The sequence below is a fragment of the Choloepus didactylus genome, chromosome 18, assembly GCF_015220235.1.
Source record: "Choloepus didactylus isolate mChoDid1 chromosome 18, mChoDid1.pri, whole genome shotgun sequence".
In the NCBI taxonomy this organism is placed as follows: Eukaryota; Metazoa; Chordata; class Mammalia; order Pilosa; family Megalonychidae; genus Choloepus; species Choloepus didactylus.
The window spans coordinates 10,544,231-10,566,704 of NC_051324.1; the positions used below are offsets into that span (position 1 = coordinate 10,544,231).

General features: G+C 47.1%; 1 protein-coding gene across 1 annotated transcript in view; it reads right to left on the reverse strand.

The window, feature by feature from the left end:
• Positions 1-155: 155 nt before the first annotated feature.
• DNAH2 (dynein axonemal heavy chain 2) overlaps positions 156-22,474 on the reverse strand; it is a 120,429-nt gene continuing 98,110 nt past the window's right edge. The window contains exons 66-88 of the mRNA XM_037807997.1: positions 20,897-21,061; positions 20,188-20,313; positions 19,890-20,038; positions 19,752-19,818; positions 19,490-19,640; positions 19,126-19,274; positions 18,803-18,936; positions 18,508-18,652; positions 18,163-18,362; positions 16,583-16,709; positions 14,385-14,571; positions 14,043-14,191; positions 13,740-13,923; positions 13,335-13,525; positions 2,864-3,055; positions 2,525-2,709; positions 2,069-2,297; positions 1,841-1,992; positions 1,608-1,722; positions 937-1,113; positions 761-835; positions 456-606; positions 156-310 (exon numbers count right to left, since the gene is read on the reverse strand). Coding sequence (XP_037663925.1) covers positions 156-310; positions 456-606; positions 761-835; positions 937-1,113; positions 1,608-1,722; positions 1,841-1,992; positions 2,069-2,297; positions 2,525-2,709; positions 2,864-3,055; positions 13,335-13,525; positions 13,740-13,923; positions 14,043-14,191; positions 14,385-14,571; positions 16,583-16,709; positions 18,163-18,362; positions 18,508-18,652; positions 18,803-18,936; positions 19,126-19,274; positions 19,490-19,640; positions 19,752-19,818; positions 19,890-20,038; positions 20,188-20,313; positions 20,897-21,061 — 3,555 coding nt within the window. The remainder of the gene's footprint in view (positions 311-455; positions 607-760; positions 836-936; positions 1,114-1,607; positions 1,723-1,840; positions 1,993-2,068; positions 2,298-2,524; positions 2,710-2,863; positions 3,056-13,334; positions 13,526-13,739; positions 13,924-14,042; positions 14,192-14,384; positions 14,572-16,582; positions 16,710-18,162; positions 18,363-18,507; positions 18,653-18,802; positions 18,937-19,125; positions 19,275-19,489; positions 19,641-19,751; positions 19,819-19,889; positions 20,039-20,187; positions 20,314-20,896; positions 21,062-22,474) is intronic.

Here is a 22,474-nt window from a genome sequence, read left to right on the forward strand (position 1 = left end):
GCCTTTATGGCTAGCATAACTAGCTAGCTCCAGGGCCGCCCAATTCAGCCAAGGTCAAAGCCTGAGTGAGATCCAGCCTCAGGCTCAGCTGCATCCTCAGTCTGGCCTCCTAGAGTCCAGGAGCCTCTCTCCAGGGGGAAGAAGAGGCGGCTTCCTCAGTTGTCCAGGCTCATGAGTAAGGCAGTGCCCCTCTTGATCCAGTGATCGGATGTCATGTTCCCAGACCGGAGATCAATGCCAATGACAAAGGAGGCTCGGTCTGAGGTACCTGCTCGGTTGGGATAGTAATAGCAGGGACAGGAATACATGCCTGCGGGAAAGGAGAGGAAAAGGGGTCAGGCCCTGAAACCTTTAGGAGAGCAGGGGAGGAGCGGGTGCAGGGGAGAGATGGAGCAGAGGAGAGGTTAGGATCCAAACTGGGGATGGGTCCAGCAGGTCCAGGGGATCTGTCTCACCCTTGGCACTCTTCTTGCGGCTCTCTGCAGGCCGGAAGTGGATCGTGGGCATGAGGCAGACAAGCTGCATGGGCTCTGCCTCCACCAAGCAGGAGTTCTTCCGGTCCCAGCCAGCACCCTCCAGGTACAGGCCCCGAACCCAGATGCCATCCTGAGGAGAGATGGAGGCAGGTTTGGGGGAAGTCTAGATCCTAGGGGGCAGCACCCCTGACCTACCACCTCTTTCTTCCCTTCTCAGACCATCATTTCCCATCTGTCCTCCTGGCACCCTCCTCCACCAGATCCCAAGCACATCTGGCTCCCACCTTGGGCGGATATACTAAGTTGCTGTCATCCACAGTGGAAACGATAAACTCCCAGGAAAGGCTGTCCACTGAAATCTGAAGGTCAGAGGTGGGAATGAGGGAGGACCCCAGAGCAGAGAGCAAAAAGGTGTCCCCAGCATCCCTCCCCCCCCCGTCATACTCGGCACCCTGCTCACGTTGTTCTGGCGAGCCGAGGCCTGGAGCACAGCAGTGAGGAAGCCCGTGGGAAAGGTGAAGCCAGACAGCCAGAAGATCACAGGGGGCCGGGCGCGGCTGGCCCACAGCTCGAACTGCTCCACGCGCGTGGCCAAGTCCCGCGTCCACGCAGCCAGTGGCTTTTGTGAGGGGTATGCCTGGGGGAGGCGGCAGAGTGTGTTCATTCATTCCTTTATTCATGCATTCAAACCCATATTTTGAGCACCTGGCAGCAGATATGAGAAGAATAGGTGACATCAGTCCTTGTTCCCCAACCACAGTTGGCAAGGCTCTCCAAAAAGCCAATTGGCAGGAAAGAAGCACAGCATGCTAACTATTTATTAATAACAATAGCCACAGCGATCCAAATCCATTACCATTGGAGAAGCACCTAATTAGTGTTAGGCACAGGGCTAGGGATTCTTGAACTCCCCTTGGAGAGGAGGGTTAGTGACCTGCCTGAGTAAGTGTGTGGGTTAGTAAGTGGCTGAAAGTCACACAGTGAATGGCAAAGCCAGATTTCAATCTCCAACCGCCTGGCTCTGAAACCCAGGCTTGCTGAAGCTTCTTCTATGCCTCTCTAGAACCAGGCAGGGTTGGGAGGGAGGGGGGAGATCATCGTGGGAGGGGGTCAACAGTGGGGTAACCTTGCCTTTCCCCAGAGCGGAGGGACGTGGGCATCAAAGATGCAGTTGAAAATCTCTTCCAGGCTTGTGGACATGACGATAAGGCCCTGGATGCCTTTTTCTAGTTCGGTCAGGGAGAACCTGGGCAGGGTGGGGCGGAGGCTTAGAGACGGGGCCTGGGAGAGCCATCGCGGACAGGGGGTGAAGGCTGTTTCCCTTGTCCCCTCCCCGCATTCCTCAGAGCCCCTCTCCATCTCACAGGATGGTGTGCATCAGCTTATTGTATCTCTGGATCTCCTGCAGAAGGACCACGTTGAGGGGGGAGGGGTCCAGAGCCAGCAGTTTGCAGGTCCCCTCGTAGTCAATCATTTCAGGGATTTTCTGCTTCATGTCAGTGGCCAACTCAAGGACCTGAGGAAGCAGGAGCTCGGATGGAGACCTCGCTGCCTCAGTACTTGCTCTCCCCCAGGCATCTGTCGGTTCTTACCTTCTCTTCCCGGGTCTGGCCTCCAGCCCTGGTGGGTGTGATCTGGGGTTGCAGGGAAAGCAGAGTCTCAAAGAGAGTTCGGGCCTCAGTGATTTGCGAGGCCACGTCGGCATTGGGGTGCTGGCCAAAGGCCTCCGGGGGGTCCATGCTGGGCAGCATGCTGATGTACTCCTTGTAAGAGGCCAGGCTGCCATCCTTGGGGATGAAATAAGTCTCCAGTACTGACAACCTGGGAAGCCACAGCACAGTTAGCGCCACATCGTGGAGATGCTGGGGTCTCAGTGCCGGGCAAGACCTCGGTCCCAAGGCCTGGCTCTGCTCTCGTTCCCCATCCCTGTCTCACAAACTCGACCTTCTCTGATCTCACATCCTCTCCTCAAACACTGGTCAAGCCCCGTTCCTGTCACGTGGTCTGTCTGCACCCTCTGCCCCTGTTCAGTGCCACCCCGTCCTCACCGGTAGGAGGGCGTTGACAGCGTCTGGTCACAGAAATAGTCATTGATGTAGGTGGTGAGCAGGCGCCGGTCCCAGTCGTCCGTGACGTGCCCACCGTAGTTGACGCCGGCAATGAGGTACTTGAGCGCGTCCCAGGGGGTCTCCTCGTACTCGTCCAGGTAGAGGCTCAGCAAGTTCTCGGACACCTGTGCATGGCCCCACACACAGTTATGGCAGGAGCTCTTCCAAAGGGACTTGAACACAGGCTTCTTTTCAGCCTGTGTTTCTCCTGCCGGGGAGCCATGGGGCAGGGGGTGTAAGGAGACAGGACTGGGTGGGGGGCCCCTGGTTAGCACAAACCTCAAAGTCAGAGTCATTGAAGCCATAGATGATGTTCCAGCCAAGCTGCAGGAACTTTTTGCGTTCAAGTAACACAGAGTGGAAGAAGCAGAGCGCAAACAGCAGCTTCTTATACTTGGCAGGTTTGGAACAGTGGGAAAACTGTGATTCTGTCATCAGCTGGTAAAGACGCGTCATGTTGGCCTTTAGGCCCTGGGGAGAATGAAGTAGGTGGGGTGAGAAGCATCATGCTCAGCCCTGCCTCCAGGACCACTGCGTGCAGTTGTGAAGGTTGTTCACTGCACAAAGACACTGGTTGTAGGAGTGAGTGGAGGCTGAGAACCCAGCCCTCCATCTACATGCCAATGTGCACTCATTCACACGGCCGGGTGCCTTTATCTAATTCACACACAAGTGCAATATGGGCTAGTGGCAGCCCTACTTTCTTGCCCCCCACTTTTGCTCCTTTCAACCATGATGTTCTCAATTTGGGAGTGTCAGAAAATTTGAACCAAGGGAAACATATACATATGCAACTATTAATGAACAACAATGTATGTGGTTATGTGCAATGTTTCAGTGTGGATTGAAAGGGCCATGGTATCTCATCAAAGAGAACATTCTATGTAATTGGATTCATCAGGCTTCCTGAACAAGCTTGGATTTAGACCAAGTCTTAAAAATGGGAAGGCTATGAGTAGGCTGAGAAGTGGGCCTTGATTTCCTAGAGATGGAGGAAATTGAAGAAATAAAAGCACAAAGGGAAGAATAAGGGAGAGGATCAGCCTGGCTGAAGTCAAGTGCAAGTGCTCAGGTGGGGTTAGAAAGGCTCTGTACAGATGGAGGTGCGATACCAAGGTCTGGAATGTTAGTTTGAGCCATTTGGACTTTATTCACCAGGAATTGTGGAGCTACTTTCTGTCTTGAATAGGGCAGTGATATGTTGAAACAGGGTTTTTAAGAAGACTCACCTATGGTGAAGTGGTGAGAGACTTTAAGTAAGAATATTGGGTAGACCAGTAATAAAAAACTATGATTTTTAAATGCCATTTATAATAGCATCAAAATATGTGAAGTATCAACCTAAAAATGTATAAATCTTTATAGAGAAAATTATAAAACTTTATGGAAATAAAGAATAAATGGAGATATATACTATATCCATGGTTTGGAAACCTCAGCCCTAAAGATGTCAATTTCCCCCAAATTGACCCATGGAATTTTTTTGTGGAACTTGAAAAAGCCAATTCTAAAATTTATGTTGAAGAGCAAAAGGCCAAGGATAGCCAGTTCACTGCTGAAAAAGAACAAGGTAAAGAGACTTGGCTTATCAGCTATCAAGAGTTTTTATAAAGCTAAATGGTAATTAAAATAGTATAGTATCAATCTAGGATAAACAACTTGACTACTGAACAGACTAAAGAGCCCAGAAACCAACATAAATACAGAAACATGACTTGAGACTGCACAGGCATTGCAAATCAGTGGCCTATTCATGAATGATACCGAGAGAACTAGTTATCTATATGAAAAAAAAATAAAATTGTTCCTCTATCTCATACCATACTCTCAAAAATCAATTAATTCCAACTGTGTTGAAAACCTAAATATGAAAGTCAAATTATACATGTTTTAGGACAAATATAGGAGAGTGGAGTAGGTAAAGATTTCTTGAACAAGACCTAAGGGGCACAAACCATAAAAAAGAAGACAGCTAAATTTGACCTGAAAAAGTAAGAATTTCTATTTACCAAAAGACAACATAAAGAAAAAGACAAACTACTCAACTGACAAAGGATTAGGATTTGGAGTGTATGAAGAACTAAAACACATGAAGAACAGCATGTAGGAATGTCAAGCATAAAACGGTGAATGATATCAGCAAGTTGCAAAGGAAAATATATATACAGCATGATTCCATTAATGATACAAATATTTCTGTTAAAATTATAAAGAAAAAATGACTAGCACAACATTTAGAATAGTGGCTACTTCTGAAAGGGGAGGGAAAACAACAGGATTGGGGAAAGTACACCAGAAATTGAGAGGAAATGGTAATATTCTTTCTTAAACAAAATGACGGGTACACAAGTATTCGTTGATTCATGATTATATGATGCATATATGTTACAAATATTCCTTTTTTAACTTTTTATTTTGAAATAATTTCAAACTTACAGGACAGTTGCAAAATTAATACAAACTCCCATTTTATAGAGAATTACAGCATACCCCCATTTCCCCAACATACCCAGGTCACCAATTTTAATGTTTTGCCACCTTTGCTCTATCTATCTGTCTATCTATCTATCTATCTATCTATCCACCTATCTATCTATCTATTTTTCTGAATATTTGAGAGCAGGTTGCACACATCATAGTCCTTGAACCACATAATGCTTCCATGTACATTTCCTAAGAATTAAGATATTCACCTATATAATCACTTTAAGTACAGGTATCCAGTTTTTAGAAATTTCACTTTGATATAAAGCTTACATACTACATTCTGATTTTTCCCTATATCCTAATAATGCCATTTTTTTTAATCTTCATTTTATTGAGATATATTCACATACCACACAGTCATACAAAACAAATCGTACTTTCGATTGTTTACAGTACCATTACATAGTTGTACATTCATCACCTAAATCAATCCCTGACACCTTCATTAGCACACACACAAAAAATAACAAGAATAATAATTAGAGTGAAAAAGAGCAATTGTAGTAAAAAAGAACACTGGGTACCTTTGTCTGTTTGTTTCCTTCCCCTATTTTTCTACTCATCCATCAATAACTAGACAAAGTGGAGTGTGGTCCTTATGGCTTTCCCAATCCCATTGTCACCCCTTATAAGCTACATTTTTATACAACTGTCTTCGAGATTCATGGGTTCTGGGTTGTAGTTTGATAGTTTCAGGTATCCACCACCCGCTACCCCAATTCTTTGGAACCTAAAAAGGGTTGTCTAAAGTGTACATAAGAGTGCCCACCAGAGTGACCTCTTGGCTTCTTTTGGAATCTCTCTGCCACTGAAGCTTATTTCATTTCCTTTCACATCCCCCTTTTGGTCAAGAAGATGTTCTCCATCCCACGATGCCGGGTCTACATTTCTCCCCGGGAGTCATATTCCACGTTGCCAGGAAGATTCACTCCCCTGGGTGTCTGATCCCATGTAGGGGGGAGGGCAGTGATTTCACCTTTCAAGTTGGCTTAGCTAGAGAGAGAGGGCCACATCTGAGCAACAAAGAGGCATTCGGGAGGAGGCTCTTAGGCACAACCATAGGGAGGCCTAGCCTCTCCTTTGAATAATGCCATTTTGAGCCTTTTCTCCTCCATTCTCAGATCCTATCCAGTATCATGCATTGCATTTAATTGCCATTATCTCTTTATCTTTATCTTTGAATTGTGGAAACATATATACAACATAAATCTTCCCATCCCAAACCCTTCCCAAATATCCCATTCAGTGGGAGTAATCCCATTCACAATGTTGTGTTATCCTCACCTCATCCATTACTAGAATGTTCCCTTCACCCAAACAAAAACCCTACACTCATTTTGCATTAACTCCCCATTGCCTTTTCCCACCACCCCTGGCAACTTGTACTCTAATTTCTGTCTCTATGAGCTTGTCTATTCTCGGATATTTTCTTTGTGGTTATCATAGGGCTTCAATTTAACATCCTAAACCTATGTTTGCTTTGATACCAACTTAACTTCAATATTATACACAAACTATGCTCCTATACCTCTCTGTCCCACCTTTATGTAGTTCTTGTCACAAATTAAATGTTTATACATTTTGAGTCCAAAATCACTGATTTTTGATCACGTTTTATGCATTTGCTTTTTAGATCCTGTAGGATATAAAAAGTGGAGTTACAAACCACAAATTTATATTTACCTCTGTCATTACCCTTAACAAACATCTTTATTTCTTCATATAGCTTTTCTCTAGTGTCTATTGTCCTTTCCTTTCAACATATGGAACTCTTTTTAACATCTCTTGTAGAGCCAGTCTAGTGGCGACAAACTCCCTCAGCCTTTGTCTATCTTGGAATGTCTTAATCCCTCCCTCATATTTGAAAGACAGTTTTGCTGGATATAGAGTTCTTCGTTGGCAGTTTTTTGCTTTCAGCCTTTTAAATATGTCAGCCCACTGCCTTCTTGTCTTCATGGTTTCTGATGATAAATCAGCTCTGTGGGAGCCCCAGGCCCAGGGCCTTCCCCAGGTGCCTTGAACGCTGCACACAGCAGCTTGCCTGACCTAGGACAGTTAAGATTTGACCTACTCTCCTTGTGAAATCAGGCCTCCGGCGCTAAATGTAATGCCTTCCTCCTGAAACTCCCTGAGGTACTATTATCTACAAGATAATCTATAATCCTCCCCTCTTCCCTGCTGACTACAGTATGTCACAAGACCCCCGCTCCTCTCATACCCATTTGAATGTCTTTGTCCTAACCCTTATAAACCACCCCCTGGCACTCCCTGCTTTGCAGAATCTATTCACATTGAGCTCTGAACCCACCGCCGTTCAGAGCAGCTCCTGAATTCAGGGCAATGTGACCCACTTGCCACCCTGTAGGTAAGCCCCCAAAATAAAAGCTCATGTCTCAGAACGTGTCCAGTGCTTTCTTTAGTCCTTTGGCTACAAAGCCCTATTGGGCCATGACAAACACTTAATCTTATTGAGGCTCCCTTGCATGTGACAAGTTGCTTCTCTCTTGTCGCTTTCAGAATTTTCTCTTTAACATTTGACAGTCTAACGATAACATGCTGCAGCGTGGGTCTTTTTGAGTTTATCCTGTTTGAAGTTCGTTGAGCATCTTGGATGTGTATATTCATGTCTTTTGTTAAATTTGGGAAGTTTTCAGACATTATTTCTTTGAATATTCTCTCTACCCCTTTCTTTCTTTTCTTTCTGGGACTCCCACAATGTGTATATTGTATACACGATGGTGTCCCGCAGGTTCCTCAGGCTCTGTGTACTTGTCTTCATTCTTTCCTCATTTTGCTCCTCAGACTGGATGATATCAATTGTCTCAATCTTCAAATTCACTGATTCTTTCTTATGCCAGCTCCAATCTGCTGTTGAACCCCTCTAGGGAATTTTTAATTTGTTACCTTGGTCTTCGATTCTGTTTGGTTCCTTTTCATAATTTCCACTCTTGATTGATGTTCTCATTGTGTTCAGCTATCATTTTCCTGATTTCCTTTAGTTCTTTGTGCATATTTTTCTTTTGCTCTTTAAGGATATTTAGGACCATTTTTAAAAAGTCTTTGTCTGGAATGTCCCAGGTCTGGTCCTCCTCAATGATGCCTTAATCTTCTCCTTTGCCTGGGCCATCACTTCCTGTTTCTTTGTATGTTTCATAATCTTTTATCAAACCTGGACATATCACTGGAATTTAGACTCAGGGGCATCTGTTCCTTAAGCTTGTGTGCAGCTAGTGTTATGACAGAACTTTCCTTGGATGCCAGAAGCTAACAAAAAATAGCAATTTAATAAAGAAGGGGAAAAAAAAAGGAAACACTTTTCCAGTCTTTGCAGATTGACCTGTGGGAGTGCTCTCCCTCAGAGTTATCCATACAATGAGTTCAGAGAGCAGCTCCAGGCTAAAGCATAGGGGGCCTCCCTGGTCCTTTCTGTGCATGCATCTTGCACAGTTGGCCCTAAGAATTCCCCCTTTAAAGAGTTCCAAATATCCCCTCTTCCTTAGGAAGCAGTTTTCTCACAGTCCCAACATGGTACTGAATATCCTACAGCCAGCAATCCCTTGCAGCATTCTGTAGGAGAGCTCAACGAGCTGCCTTCTGCATGCAGGGCAAATTCTGGGACAGCAAGTCCGTCAGGCCACCACCAGACAAACTGGGCCAGATATACATGTTCCCAGTACATGCACGGGGGTTACTCTGCTCCCTCTGGAACTGGGATCCGGGATCCACATTGGGCGCATGGGCTGGTGAAGGGTGGGGGAGGGGCCAGCCAGGGCGCCGGGAGAGCCTACCACTTTTTTTATATTTATTTTATTTTGTAATGCATTTTTTATTATAAACTTTAACATATATACATAACAGTGATAACTTTTAAAGTATGATTTAACAAGTAGTTAGATAGCAAATTTCAAAGATGTCATGGGTCACAGTTCCACAACTTCAGCTATTTCCATTATTGTGAAATAAAACATACATACAGAAAGGTGTTAACTTTTGATGTACAGCTCAACAAGCATTTATACGGGTAATTTCAAAAATTGTTATGGGTTACAGTTCCAGAGTTTCAGTTCTTTCCTTATTGTGAAGTATAGGGTATATAAAGAAAGGTGAAGACTTTCAAAGCACAATTCACTGAGTGGCTATAGAGCAAATTTCAAAGAATATTATAGGGTACAGTTCCACCATTTCATTTACCTCCTTCCAGCTATTCCAACACCCCAGCATCTAAATATACATATTTATATAAAGCTCCAGTGTTCATAGACCTTTGTTACATCTTATCTTGTTTGTTGATACCCTTTCTTCTCACTTAATTTCTTTCTCCTTCTTCAGGGCTGTGTCTAGGCACTGAGCACCCTAACTTGTTCATACTGAAAGGGGGTGTCAACAGTATGGGGAAGGGGGCTGCATCTGATAGTTGATCTTAAAGAGGCTATTGCCTCTGGGTTTTAGGACTTGTCTGGCATAGGAACACTCTGGTGGATTTAAGTTTCTCAGAGATAAAACTTAGTGAAACTCCCCAGGAGATCCTACCATTTTTAAGTAGCTTCTTCTTGATTTGCTGCCCACTCTGTTACTGCAGTCCTTTAGCTATTTTCTGGAGCTTTGAGAAAGATGTTTCTGCTGGTTCTTGCTGGTTGTTCAAAGCTTTGTGGGCGGATGCAGCCCTGAAGCATCTCACTCTGTCATCTTGATCTAGGTGGGGCCTAACGTGCCAGTTTGAATTATTATGTCCCCCAAAAAGCCATTATCTTTGATGCAATCTTGTGTGGGCAGATGCATTAGTGTTGATCAGATTGTAATTCTTTGATTGTTTCCATGGAGATGCGACCCACACAACTGTGGGTGATAACTCTGATTGGATAATTTCCATGAAGGTGTGGCCCTGCCCATTCAGCATGGGGCTTGATTAGTTCACTGGAGCACTATGTAAACTCAGACAGAAGGAGAGAGCTTGCTACAACAAGCGGGACACTTGAAAGAACGTGCAGGAGCTGAGAGAGTAGCTGCAGATGAGAGACAGTTTGAAGATGGCCATTGAAAACAGACCCTTGCTGAGGAGAAGCTCAGAGAGGACAAACACACTGAGAGCAACTGAGAGTGAGATTTTGAAGAGGAGCTGTGGCTTAGAGAGGAACATCCTAGGAGAAAGCCATTTTGAAACCAGAACTTGGAGCAGACACTGGCCACGTGCTTTCCCAGCTAACAAGAGGTTTTCCGGACACCATTGGCCATCCTCCAGTGAAGGTACCCAATGGTTGATGACTTACCTTGGACACTTTATGGCCTTAAGACTGTAACTTTGTAACCAAATAAACCCCCTTTATAAAAGCCGATCCATTTCTGGTGTTTTGTGAAAAGGCAGCATTAGCAAACCAGAACACCTAGAAATATTCTTTTGTATCTACTTAATTAATCTTTTAAAAGACTGGATTGAAGGCAGTGATCCAGGAATATATTCCAGGACAATACCCCAAACTGGCAACTGGGGCTGTGATTATGGAGTCTTTTCCTATTTGACATAAAACTCAGATAAACAACTCTTTTTCTAACTTTTTGAGCTGACTTTATCTTGATGCCAAAATTGGCTTTTTTTTCCCACAGGATAACCAAATTTCAGTATCTGATCCCAGAACGGATCCTGTATCGTGGACAATGTTATAAAGGACATCTTTGGTTCCCAAAATGGGAACATGTATGATAGATTAGATACAAATATTGTATCAATGTTAAATTTATTGAATTTGACAACTCTACTGCAGTTATAAAAAAGAACATCCATATTCTTAGGCTTGAGCCCTTTACACTGAAATACACTGATGTATTTAGGAGAAAAGGGTTGTGATGTTTCAAATGGTTCACGGAACGTTTGTGTGTGTGTGTGTATGCATGTGTAGAGAAAGAGAGATTAGATGATAATGCAAATGGGACAAAATTTTAAAAATGGATTAATCTGGGTGACGTACACATACAAGTGTTCTTTGTACAATTCTTATTACAGCTTTTCTGTAAGTATAAAATTCTTTTCAAATAAAATGTTAAAAAATATTGGCCTCCTTGTTAGCTTCCAAAAGAAATCCAATTTACCACATTTACCCAGAAGAAGTCTCCTTCCAGGGCTGGGCAGGACCGAGATCCTCTCCCCTCGGGACCCTCCCCCACTGCTGAGCCATCCTCTCTGATTCTTCTCTCTCTCTCCCCTCAGATTCATCATCACTTCTACACTTACTCTGCAGAGTTAAATGGCGCCTACCGCCAAACTTACATGCCTCTACCCATCACGGGATGCTTGGCCAGCACAGGGCCCTCTAGCTACCAAGGCACACCCCTCTCTTAGTAGATTTTAAAAAAAAAAAAGTTCTTAAACAAATGTAAACAAAATTTTATGTTATATGGGGTCACATTTCTGGACCGTTTAACATTTTTAAAAGGGTTGCAGATTGTGTGGGTTGGCAGGAGAAAAAAGTTAAATAAAAATCAATGTTAAACATAATTTTAAAAATACAGTGGTGCCATTAATAAAAATGGGATGAGAAGACAATCCATGGTGGAGGAGCTGACAGCTTGTTCTGAGTGGGTAGAATTACGGTGATGGTGAGACAAGAAGAAATGCTTTGTAATCAGATGGCAATTCAGACCTGGAACTGACTTTGATACTGGAGGCAGAGATGGGAATTGGAGTTGAAATCATGAAAAGAACAATTTCTGCATAAAGTTGTGAAAGGCAGGGGAAACACAGGAGGCAATGTAGAGTGAGAGAGCCTGGAGGCAGGTACTAAGTCTTGAGATAAGACCACAGGCCAAGAGGAGAGAGGAAAACAGAAGTGATGAGTGACGTGGCAAGGAGCAAGGGAGAAGTGGGAATCCTGTGTCAGGGAACCAGGGAAAGGACAGTCAACTGTGCCAGCTGCCACGAGGTGGGCAAGGAGGATTGACAATAATGAAAGACATCCATTCATTCATTTGTGCACGCATTCATTGATTCAAACGGCACTTTTTTGTTGGGCACCCGCCACATGCCTGGCCCTGTGCTAGTCACCAGGTCCAATGGCAAGCCAAAAATTAAAGAAAAAGACATGGCTTCTGCCCTCGTGGAGCTTACAGTCTAGAAAGGAAGACAGGCATTAATCAAAACCACACAAATTCCGAGTTTCTGTTCGGGATGATGGAAAGGGTTTGGTCATGGTTGGTGGTGATGGTAGCATGACATTGTAAATGTAATTGTTTACTTGAAAGTAGTGAAAATGGGAAATATTGTGTTGTATAGATGTCACCACAATAAAATTTAAAAAAAAAATCACACTAATATATATGTAAAGTTACAGCCAGGAGGAGAGGTAAATGGCTCAACGAGAGTGTCACTGGGGTGTTGACCTTGATGTGGAGGTCAGCGGCTCCCATGGAAGTGATGTTTGGGCTGAGACCCGAAAGGGCAAAGGCGGGGGTGGGGAGGAAGGAAGAGGAGTTGCATGTGCAAAGGCCCCGAGGCAGGAGGGCAGAAGGCCTATTTAAGGAACAAAAAACAAAACGGGCTAGTGTAGTTTGAGCAAAAAAATTTGAAGGGGAGAGCAGTGGGGGATGAAGCCAGGGAGATGCCCCCTGCAGGGCCATGTTAATAAGGACTTTGATTTTTATACCAAGAGTAATGGGAAGTTACCAAAGTATTTTAAATGGGGGCAAGGGGATGGGGTGTAGCGTGATGTGGTCAGATTTTAAAGGATAAGTTTCATTACATTCATTGGTGACCTTATAATGTTGGAGAAAAAAATTTCAATAGAGTTGGAGAGAAGGAAGAAGACAGAAACTGGGAGTTCAGGAAGTGTGACATTAGGGAGAGAATGTAAGAAAATGTTACGAGGCAGGAAAGTTCAGTGGTTAAGAGACAAATTTGGAACCCCAACTACTCCAATTCTGGCACTGGCCTAATTATTTACTCTTTCTGTGCCTTGGTTTCCCTATATGTAAAATGGGGTAATAGTAGGATTTACCTGATAGCATTTGTGTGTATGGATTAAATGAGTTAAGAAACATAAAGCACTTAGTCCCTGGTATGTAATAATTGCTCAAGAAATATTACCTATTATTATTATATTCTAAGAGTTTGGTATAAAGAGGAGAGAAATGAGCTGGAATTTCTTAGGGGACCATACAATCAGAGCAAGTTGTGTTGTTAAGGTAGAGGAGACCTCTCTCTGATGTTAATAGGAGGAAAGGTAGACCAGATGGCCCTGTTGCGCTGCCTGGCTGTCTACACAGCTGCCTTTACCTTTGGTGGTTCTGTGGTCATCTTGATGCTGGCCTGCAAGATGGAAATAGGGAAGTCTGGGTGGGGGCTGGAGCTGAGCCAGAGGCGGAAGGAAGGATGCGGATCCTCCACCTGCAGCTGTTCTACGAGTTTGTCCAGATTAGGCATCCAAGACAGTGACAGGTGGCAGTTGGCCAGGAACACCCAATGTCCTGCAAGGAGATGCTGGGTTCAATGGGAATCGTTCCCTAAGTCTCACCTTTCCCCATTCTTTCTACCCGGTGGGAAGGGGGGCAATCCAAACGCTCAGGCTTCCCATGGCTGGGGCCTGTCTGGGGAAGTGGGAGCTGCGGGTACAGGAATGTGATTGAGATCAGAGGTGTTGGGGAGCAGGACTAGGCCCCGGCGAGCAGGCTGGACACTGACCCTGAGTCACACCATCTCGGAGAAGCCGAGCCGCGATGGGGGCCTGGCCCTGGCCCAGCGACAGGGCGTGGAAGCGCTGGGCCATGCCTGTGTGCTCTGCCAGCTGCAGGAGGGCGCTGGTGGGGTCCACACCGGGGGAGAGGATGAAAACGAGCGGGGTTCGTGGGGTTGAATCCTCCATCACCTGTCAGAAGCATAGGGTCTGGCCTCAGGCAGAAGGCCACATAACCCAAGTGGGTGGGGGGAGTGAGGACATGCATATGAGACCCAGGGGCGCTGTGGGCAGGAAGCCGGGCCACTGACCAACTTCATATTTAGCACGGGCGGCTCGATGAAGCGGGAGCCCAGGTTGGAGACGATGAAGGAGGTGACACAGAAGGACACGCGGTCCTGGCGCAGGGAGCGCACGATCAGCATCCGTTGCATTTCATTGCAGGCGTTCTCCCACTCCCCTGGGGAGGGGTTCGGTCGTTGTAGGGAGAGGGAGCCTGCAAGAGCAGGGACTCCCGGCGAAGTGGCAGCTGCAGGGGGCGCTCTGCAGGCCTGGGGGCAGCCACGCCGCGGGGAGCGCGGGAGAGGATGGAGGATGGAGGGCAGGGGGCACACGGACTGAGTGGAGGGCGGGAGAAAGGCGGGCCCGGGCACCTGGCAGCATGGCCTTCTCCGGGGAAGCATTGGTGTACCACAGATGCCAGTCACGCGGATACTGCTCAAAGGAGTTCATGAGTCCATGGAAGTTGGTCAGTTTGTCCAGCTCCGTGATATTATCCCAGTAGGCATCTGCAAGCCAACTAGTACACGGATTGTCCATTTGGCCCTCCCGGTCCAGGACCTAAGGGCAAGAAGAGGGGAAAAGGATTGCCTGGGAACACCTCAAAAGAGCTATTATTTTTTTTAGGGTGGAAAAGCCAAGATATATTAAGTTGAACAAAGTGAATCAGAGATGACAGAGTGAACCTCAGGAATCTAGGATGGGTCAGAATTCACCTTTACCCGGGGAAAAAATGTGAGGGTCTACGATTCTCTGTCACAGTTCAAATTTAAGAAGCTGGCGCTCTCTGGTGGTTGGCAAAAAATTGTTCAGGCGCCTTCAGACCCTCAGGACTTTAGTTGGTCACCTTGTCTTCAGTGAGGCAATAACTTTTTTCATTCACTCATTCTTTTAAACAATATATTATTGTTTCGGGCACCTGGGACACATCACTGAACAAAATGGATAAATATCTCTGCCCTCGAGGAGCTTATTTTCCCCAGAACCAAAACCAGAGCAAATAAGTAAATTATCCAGTATATAAAAAGATGTCAGTGCTGTGGAAAATCAGAAAAAGCCCAGCAGAGAAAGGGAGATGGGAAATGCTGGAGGGTGGTTCGAAGCATTAAATAAGAAGGTCAAGGAGGTCTCATTGAGGGGAGATCTGAATCAAGACTTGAAGGGTGTGAGAGGGAGGCCAAGTGGACATCTGGGGGGGACAGTTTTCCAGCACAGGGACAGACCAAAGGCCCTAACATGCAATGTGCCTGGGTGTTTGAGGACAGCAAGGGGGCCTGTGCAGCAAGAGAGGGGAAAGGAGAGCAGGGGGAGATGGCGTGGGGTGGGGGGAGACCTGTCACAACAGTATGTGTTTTTAAAGCGTCTCTCTGGTTGCTGTGTGAAGAGATGGCGTGGGGTGGGGGGAGACCTGTCACAACAGTATGTGTTTTTAAAGCGTCTCTCTGGTTGCTGTGTGAAGAGATGGTAAGGGGTGGGGGAGGGCGGGGCGAAGCTGTTGGGAGGGCAGAGCTAAAACCCAGGTGAGAGACGAAGTGAAGGTGGTAAAGGGAGTGAAATCATTGTCCGAAAGAGTAGAGAACAACTGGCTCAGGCAGATGGAATCTGATTGTCTGGAAGCTTTAAGGGCCATGAATTTCTTTTCTCTGTATTAGAGATGTTGTGGGTTTACAGAACAATCATGTGGAAAATACAGGATTCCCATACACCACCCATAATTAGCACCTTGCATTGGTGTGGAACATTTGTTACAACTGATAAAAGCACATTTTTATAATTGTGCTGTTAACTATAGTCCATGGATTAACTTAGGGTTTTCAGTTTGTGTAGTGTAGTTCCATGGATTTTTTTTTTTAATTTTTATTCTGTTACCATATATAAAACATAATATTTCCCCTTTTAATCACATTCAGATATACGTTTCAGTGCCATTAATTATGTTCACAATGCTGTGCTACCATCACCACCATCCATTACCAAAACACTTCTGTCGTTCCAAGCAGGAACTCTGCACATTTTAGCCTTAACCCCCTATTCCCCACCTCACCCCTCTTGTAACATATATTCTGGATTCTGACTCCATGAGTTATGATCGTGAAGTGTGGTTCTGTGTTTTCCTCCAGCCACGTTCAGCTGCCTGAGCTGCACTGAGACAGAGGGGAAGAGGAGCTGGATCTAACCCGGTGCTGATTTTGGCAGGCAAATCAGAGCACAGAGGGAAGGGCAAAGGGGCTGAGGATGCCTGCGAGGCAGAGATTTTAATAGTGACCGTGGAATTCAGGCTGGGGAAAGAATAGCTAGAGAGGCAGTGAGAACGTGGCATGATTGTGTCTGTCCTCAGGTAGCAGGCAAGAGGGACCCCAAAGTCCAGCCTGTAATATGGGCACGGGGGCCCATGGCCAGTCACCACCACAGCTCCAGGGAACTCGCTGTGCACTTGCTCTTTGCATGGTTTTCCTCTGCTAACACCTGGGGGCCTTGGGCCCAACCCACTGGGTCTGGAGTCCTCGTTGTACTTGGCCACATCCCCAACCTTGACCACCTCACTCTCGGATGTGCCCTCTGCCCAACTCACCACACCCCCACGTAGAAAGAAGTTGTACTCATCCATGTTGAGCTTGCCAGAAGTCTCCAGGATTTTGGCACACATCTGAAAACTGAATAGTAGCTTGTGGCGCTCAAAAAGGGTGCGGCAGGTATACCTGGGAGAAGGAGACAGACAGGGAGGATGGAGGGGGTGGGATGCCCAAGATGAACTGAGGGAAGAGCACACAGTCAGAGGGCCTTAGAGTGAAGAAGGACCTTAGTCATCATCTAGTCCAAACCTCCCATAATCAGCCAAGGACTCAGGGACCTAGAAGAGGAAGTGGTTTTCTCCGAGTTCACTGGTAATCTGTCATTCAGTTCCATTAACACACACACACGTGTGCACATACACACACACATTGACTGGAACCCCTACTATGTGCCAAGCACTTGGTTAGGTCCTGAAGAGACAAAGATGAATAAGCCAGTCTTTGTCCTTGAGGAAATCACGGCAGAGTAGGATGGCCATAGAAGCCACCAATCATGATACATGGTGACACCTCTAAAGGGGCACCGGGCTCTGCCTGGTGGACTCAGGGAGGCTTCTCGGAGTTGACCCCCAAAGTGCAGAGGCGCTGAGATGGCAGAAGAGGAGAGGAGAGCGCTGCAGGCAGAGGTCACAGCAGACACTAAATCAGGGAGGTGAGGAAGGCAAGTGGCAGAGGGCGGTCAGTGCCGCTTAGGCAGCCAGGGGGAGGTGGAAGGGGAGGCAGGCGGAGGCCAGGTCCTGGAGGTCCCAGATGGCTTTGTGGGTCCCTGGAGACAAGACAACCATTCAGGAGCTTGAGACGGAGAATGACATGGTCAGATATGTGTGTTTGGAAGGTCACTCCTACAGCTGCAGGAGGACAGACTAGAGGCAGGACAGCCTGTTCGGGGACCACTGGGAATTCAGAAACAAGATCATGGAGTTCTGAACTAAAGTGTAGTCTTGGCAGTGGGGAGAATGGGGAGGGAACAGGCTGGAGATACACTTATGGGCAAAACTTGGTGTTTGATAAGAGAGGTAAGGGAAGAGTTGAGAAAAACTCCCAATTTTTGGCTTAGGTGATGGGGTGGTGGGTGTTGGTGACATTCAGGGATGAAGGCCCCAAAGGAAGAGGGAAGAAAATGAGTTGAATCTGAAACAAGTCAAATTTGAGGGGTCAGTGGGATGTCCACATAGAGGAGTTGAGTGTCTTGTTACTCAAAGTATGGTCCATGGCCCAGCAGCGCCAGCATCCCCTGGGAGCTGGTTAGAAATGCAGACTCTCAGGCCCCACCCCAGACCTCCTGAATGCAAATCTGCCTTTGAACAAGACGCCTTGCATTTGTGTGCACATCAATGTCTGAGAAGTGCTGGTCTAGTTGACAGTTGTATATACGAGTCCCCTGCTCACAGGAGAGCTAAAGATATAGAATTGGGACTAATCACCCCTAGGTGATAGGTGCCCAGGGAAGGGGATTGCAGGGGAGAGCAGTGGACCGAGAATGGTGGCATGGGAAAGCGCTAAGGCAGAGGGAGCAGGAAGAGTCCGTGTTAAGCAGGGTCCCTGGGCCACCTGCCCTTGGGGACAGGAACCCGCGCACCTGTACACAGCGTAGGTGTGGTACTCGTTCAGGTAGTCAATGCGGTCCTCCAGCTTATTGCTGCGGTGGCTCTTGTCAATGCTGAGGATGAAGAGGCCAATGTAGGCATCCAGCGAGAACTGGTACATGGGGTCGATGCGGCCCATGTCACTGAGCACGAAGAACAGCACTGACGCCCGCTGGGCACACGGGCGGTAAGCCTGCAGGTGGGGCAACGTCAGGGCCACACACGGAGGAGCATGGCACGGAGCAAAGGCTCGGGGAGGACGGGGCCTGGAGCCAAGAGAATTCAAGATGCTTCCTGCTGGCTGACAGGGGGCAGAGCTGGAGGGCACGGGTGCCCACCTCGCGGGCCAAGTCGATGTTGATCTCCGTGGTTTCGCTGGTCTCCAGCTGCTCTGTCACCTCGCTGGCAGTCATCTTGGAGGTCTGCAGGGTGTTCACCAGCTGCACGTCGTCTAGCAGGGAGCCGGTGGCCTCATTCAGCAGCCTGGGAGAGGGGCAGCCAGGGGGCACTTGGATAAAGGGGGGCAAGAGTAGTGGGCTGGAAGTGGGGGATTCTTCATCAGCCCCCTGGGATGCTGGCTGTGCCTGTTGGGGAGCAGCCTGTGGGATCTGGATGGACAGAATGGGGTCTCACCGAAGGATCTCATCCTCCAGCTCCTTGAGCTTCCTCTTGCCGGCAGCGATGTTGATGACTAGTGAATCCTTCTGCTCCTCCAGCTCAGGCCGCTCCTTCCGGACCACAATGCCCAGCAGTTGGGCCTCCAGGCCCTGGGACACCAGGACTCATAATGAAAATCCCACTCCTAGACCTTCACCCTTTCTGTCTCTTCCCATCTCTGAAGCCCTCCATCCTAACGCAGGTAACCCGACACATGCTTAGCCTTATCCTCCGTCCTTCCCAACTCTACAGCCCTTCCCGCTTCACCCTAGTGCAGTTTGAGCATCCGCCCAGCCCACCTGTTCTTTGACTGCAAAGTTGACAATGGTGGTCTTGGCTGAGGTCTCTGGGCTGTAGTGGGGGTTGGAGAGCTTGGTGGTGATGTAGAAGCGGAAACTGGGGTTGTATTCCACCTCCTTATCTCCGATGCGCATCAGCAGCCGGCCACCTGCAACCAAGGGAGGGTCAAGGGCAAAGACCCCATGTGATCAGGTGTAGACTGACCCCTTCCCTGACCTATATCCAGTGGCAGGGACTCAGCCTGCCCGATGGAGGGGCAGGTAAGCGGAGGGCACGGCCAAAGAGCCAGCGCTGCCCTTGCCAGCACCCTACCGGCTGGTCTCCAAGACTTCTCCCCACCCCACAATAAGCCTGGGCCCTGACCAATTCGAGCTACAGATCTGTTGAGCACGGGGTTGAGCGTGGGGTCCAGGTATTCCTGCACGTTCTGTAGCAGCACTGGGTATCCGAACTGGATGGCATTTTCTAGGACACGGAGGTAATCGCTCATCTGCAGGTCGATGATCCTTAGGCCCTGAGAGAGCAAGGGCAAAAGACGGAGAAATGGTTCAGGGTAAAGGGCCTAAGGGTAGGGCCTTGCGAAGAGATTCTACTGAGAGGCCAAAGCCTTCCCCCACCCTTGTACCTGGCTTCCTTCCATGTTCTTAATCCATTTTAGGGCCTGGGCCTGAGGATCAATCATCAGTGCCCACCTGGAGGAGAAAGCACCAGTCAGAGGACGGGCCCTGCTCTTACCTGCCCTTGCTCCCAGCAGCAGCCTCACCTGTTGCCTCGAGTGACAATGATGCCATTCTCCGTGGAGAAGGCATCCGACGGCAACCCTTGGATGTTCCAGTCTCGAACTTTGGTAGGGTTGGACAGGAAGCTATCGAAGGTGAAGCGAGGTGAGCAAGGAACCTGCAGCTCCCAGATCTGGGTTAGGGAAGAGTGAGTCCCAAATGTCAGCCTGAAAATCTGACATCTGCCCCTCCCCATGTCTCTCGTCACCACCGAAGACCCTGTCCCCAGCTCTGGCCACAAAGGCCGAAGAGCTCACTCCTCAGAGCTGAGCCTCCGCTCACCTTCCTGATCCAGATTTGGTTGACAATCTCATCCCGGTAGTTGGTCAGGAAGGGTCCCATGTAGGACAGGAAGGCGGCTGCCAGGAGACAGTCACCCACCAGGTATCCCAGATCCTCCTCCAAGCCCTGGGGAACAGAGAGGGGGTGGGGTAAGCCTGCCCGAGGCCCCCAGCACTTTGGGAGACACACGGAATGCTTCTGAAGGCACTCTGCTCTGGACACTGTCTACATCAAAGAGATTCCTTCCCAGCTCCTAAACCTTCACACCCTGGAGATCAGGGACCTGGTTCTAATTACCTTTGAGTTCCCCAACTTTAGCAGCCATGTTTACATTCTGGTGATAAGGCTGAACCCTTTCATTAGGCCAGGAGTCCAGTGGGGGTAGAGACAAGGCCCCTGCCTCTGGACGTCCCATGCCTGTTTTCCATCGGGCCGGTGGGTAATATAGAGTCCCCACGCATGCTTACCAGCCCTATCTAACACTAAAGCAGACCCCTAAGGGAAAAAAGACTCTTTCCTTCCAGTGTCCTCTCCCAATAGGAGAATTCGGGAGAAGAGGGAGGGGAAGAATGCCCATTGCCCGTTCTTGGATTTCCTTAAACCCAGGTGTCCCCATTGTCCCTGACAGTCCCTCACCTCAAAGGGGATGGGATCTCTTGGAACTGGTGGGCAGAGACAAAGGAGAGCCAAGCAGTACAACTGTTCTCACCTTCACCGTCTCTTCCCATCGGGCCTTCTCGCCAGCCAGCCCAGACACCAACATCCCGGCTCGTTCCAGCTTCAGCTCCATCTCCTCAGACTTCTTGCGAAGCTCCTCTTTCTGTGCCAGCTTCTCATCATACTGTTTCTTCAGCATCTCCAGTTTCTCAGCCACCTGGGAGGGGCCAGGGCACAGGGGCTCGAGCACAGGCCTTGAGGCCAGTTTGTTCTGGTCTCAAATCATGGCTCCGCCATTTTTAGCTGTGTGACCTTAGGTAAATTCATCTCTTTCAGCATCTGCTTCCTCGTGTAAAATAAGAATAATAATACCTACCCTATATGTTGTTGCAAGGAATAAATGAAGTAAGATGCGTGTGATACTTAGGATAGATTGTATGGTGTGTGAACAAAACTTTTAAAAATAAACAGAAACTACAAGTGCTGGAGAAAGCAGTATACCTATTCACAGAAGTAGAACTATGCAGCCCCCTCTGGAGGGCAGTGTGGCAGTTCCTCAGGAAACTAAGTCTAGAATTGCCATATTATCTAGCAATCCTGTTACTAGGTATATCCTCAGAACAACTGATAACAGGGACACGAATAGACATTTGCACACCAATGTATATGGCGGCATTATTCATGATTGCCAATGGATGGAGATGGCCCAAGGGTCCAGTGACTGAGGAGCAGAAGGGTGAACTGTGGTGTATACATATGACAGAATATTGTGAGGCTGCAGAAAGAAGTGAAGTCATGAGGCATGCAACAGGGTGAATGAACCTTGAGGACATTATGTTGAATGAGATAAGCCAGAAATGAGAGGACAGACACTGTATGGTCTCTCTAATATGAACTAACTATAATGAGTAAACTCTGTGAGTTGAAGTCAAAAGCAAGGTTATCAGGAGATAGAGGGCAGAGATTGGGCAATCGATGCTTATGGAGTACAGAATGTTCAATACGGTTCATTGTAAAGGTTCAGAAATGGACAGCACAATACTGTGTGATGGTAACACAATGCTGTAATTGTAATTAACAAAGCTGAATATGAGTGTGGTTGAAAGAGGAAGGCTAGAGTCGTGTATGTCACCAGAGGGAAAGCCAGAAGATAAAAACTGGGATTGTATAACTTAGCGAAACCCAGAGTGGACAATGAAGGTGGTTAATTGTATAAATATAAGAAAGTTCTTACATGAACTAGAAAAAACATACATCACTATTACAAGATGTTAATAATAAGGTGGTATGTGGGCAAAAATACAATTAATGTAAACTAAGGTCTATAGTTAACAGTAACTATATTCTTGCATTAATTGTAACAAAGGTACTATAACAAGGCTAAATGTCAATAATAGGGAGAAGTAAGAGGTATGGGATTTTTCCTTCCAAACAAATGAGAATGTTCTCATATTAACTGTGGTGATGAATGCATAACTATGTGATTACACCAAGAGCCATTAATTGTACACATAGGATGGATTGTATGGTGTATGAATAAAAAATAACAGGAGGGATAAAGGGTATGGGATGCTTGGGTTTTCTTTTTTCTTTTTATTTCTTTTCTCAGAGTAATGAAAATGTTCTAAAA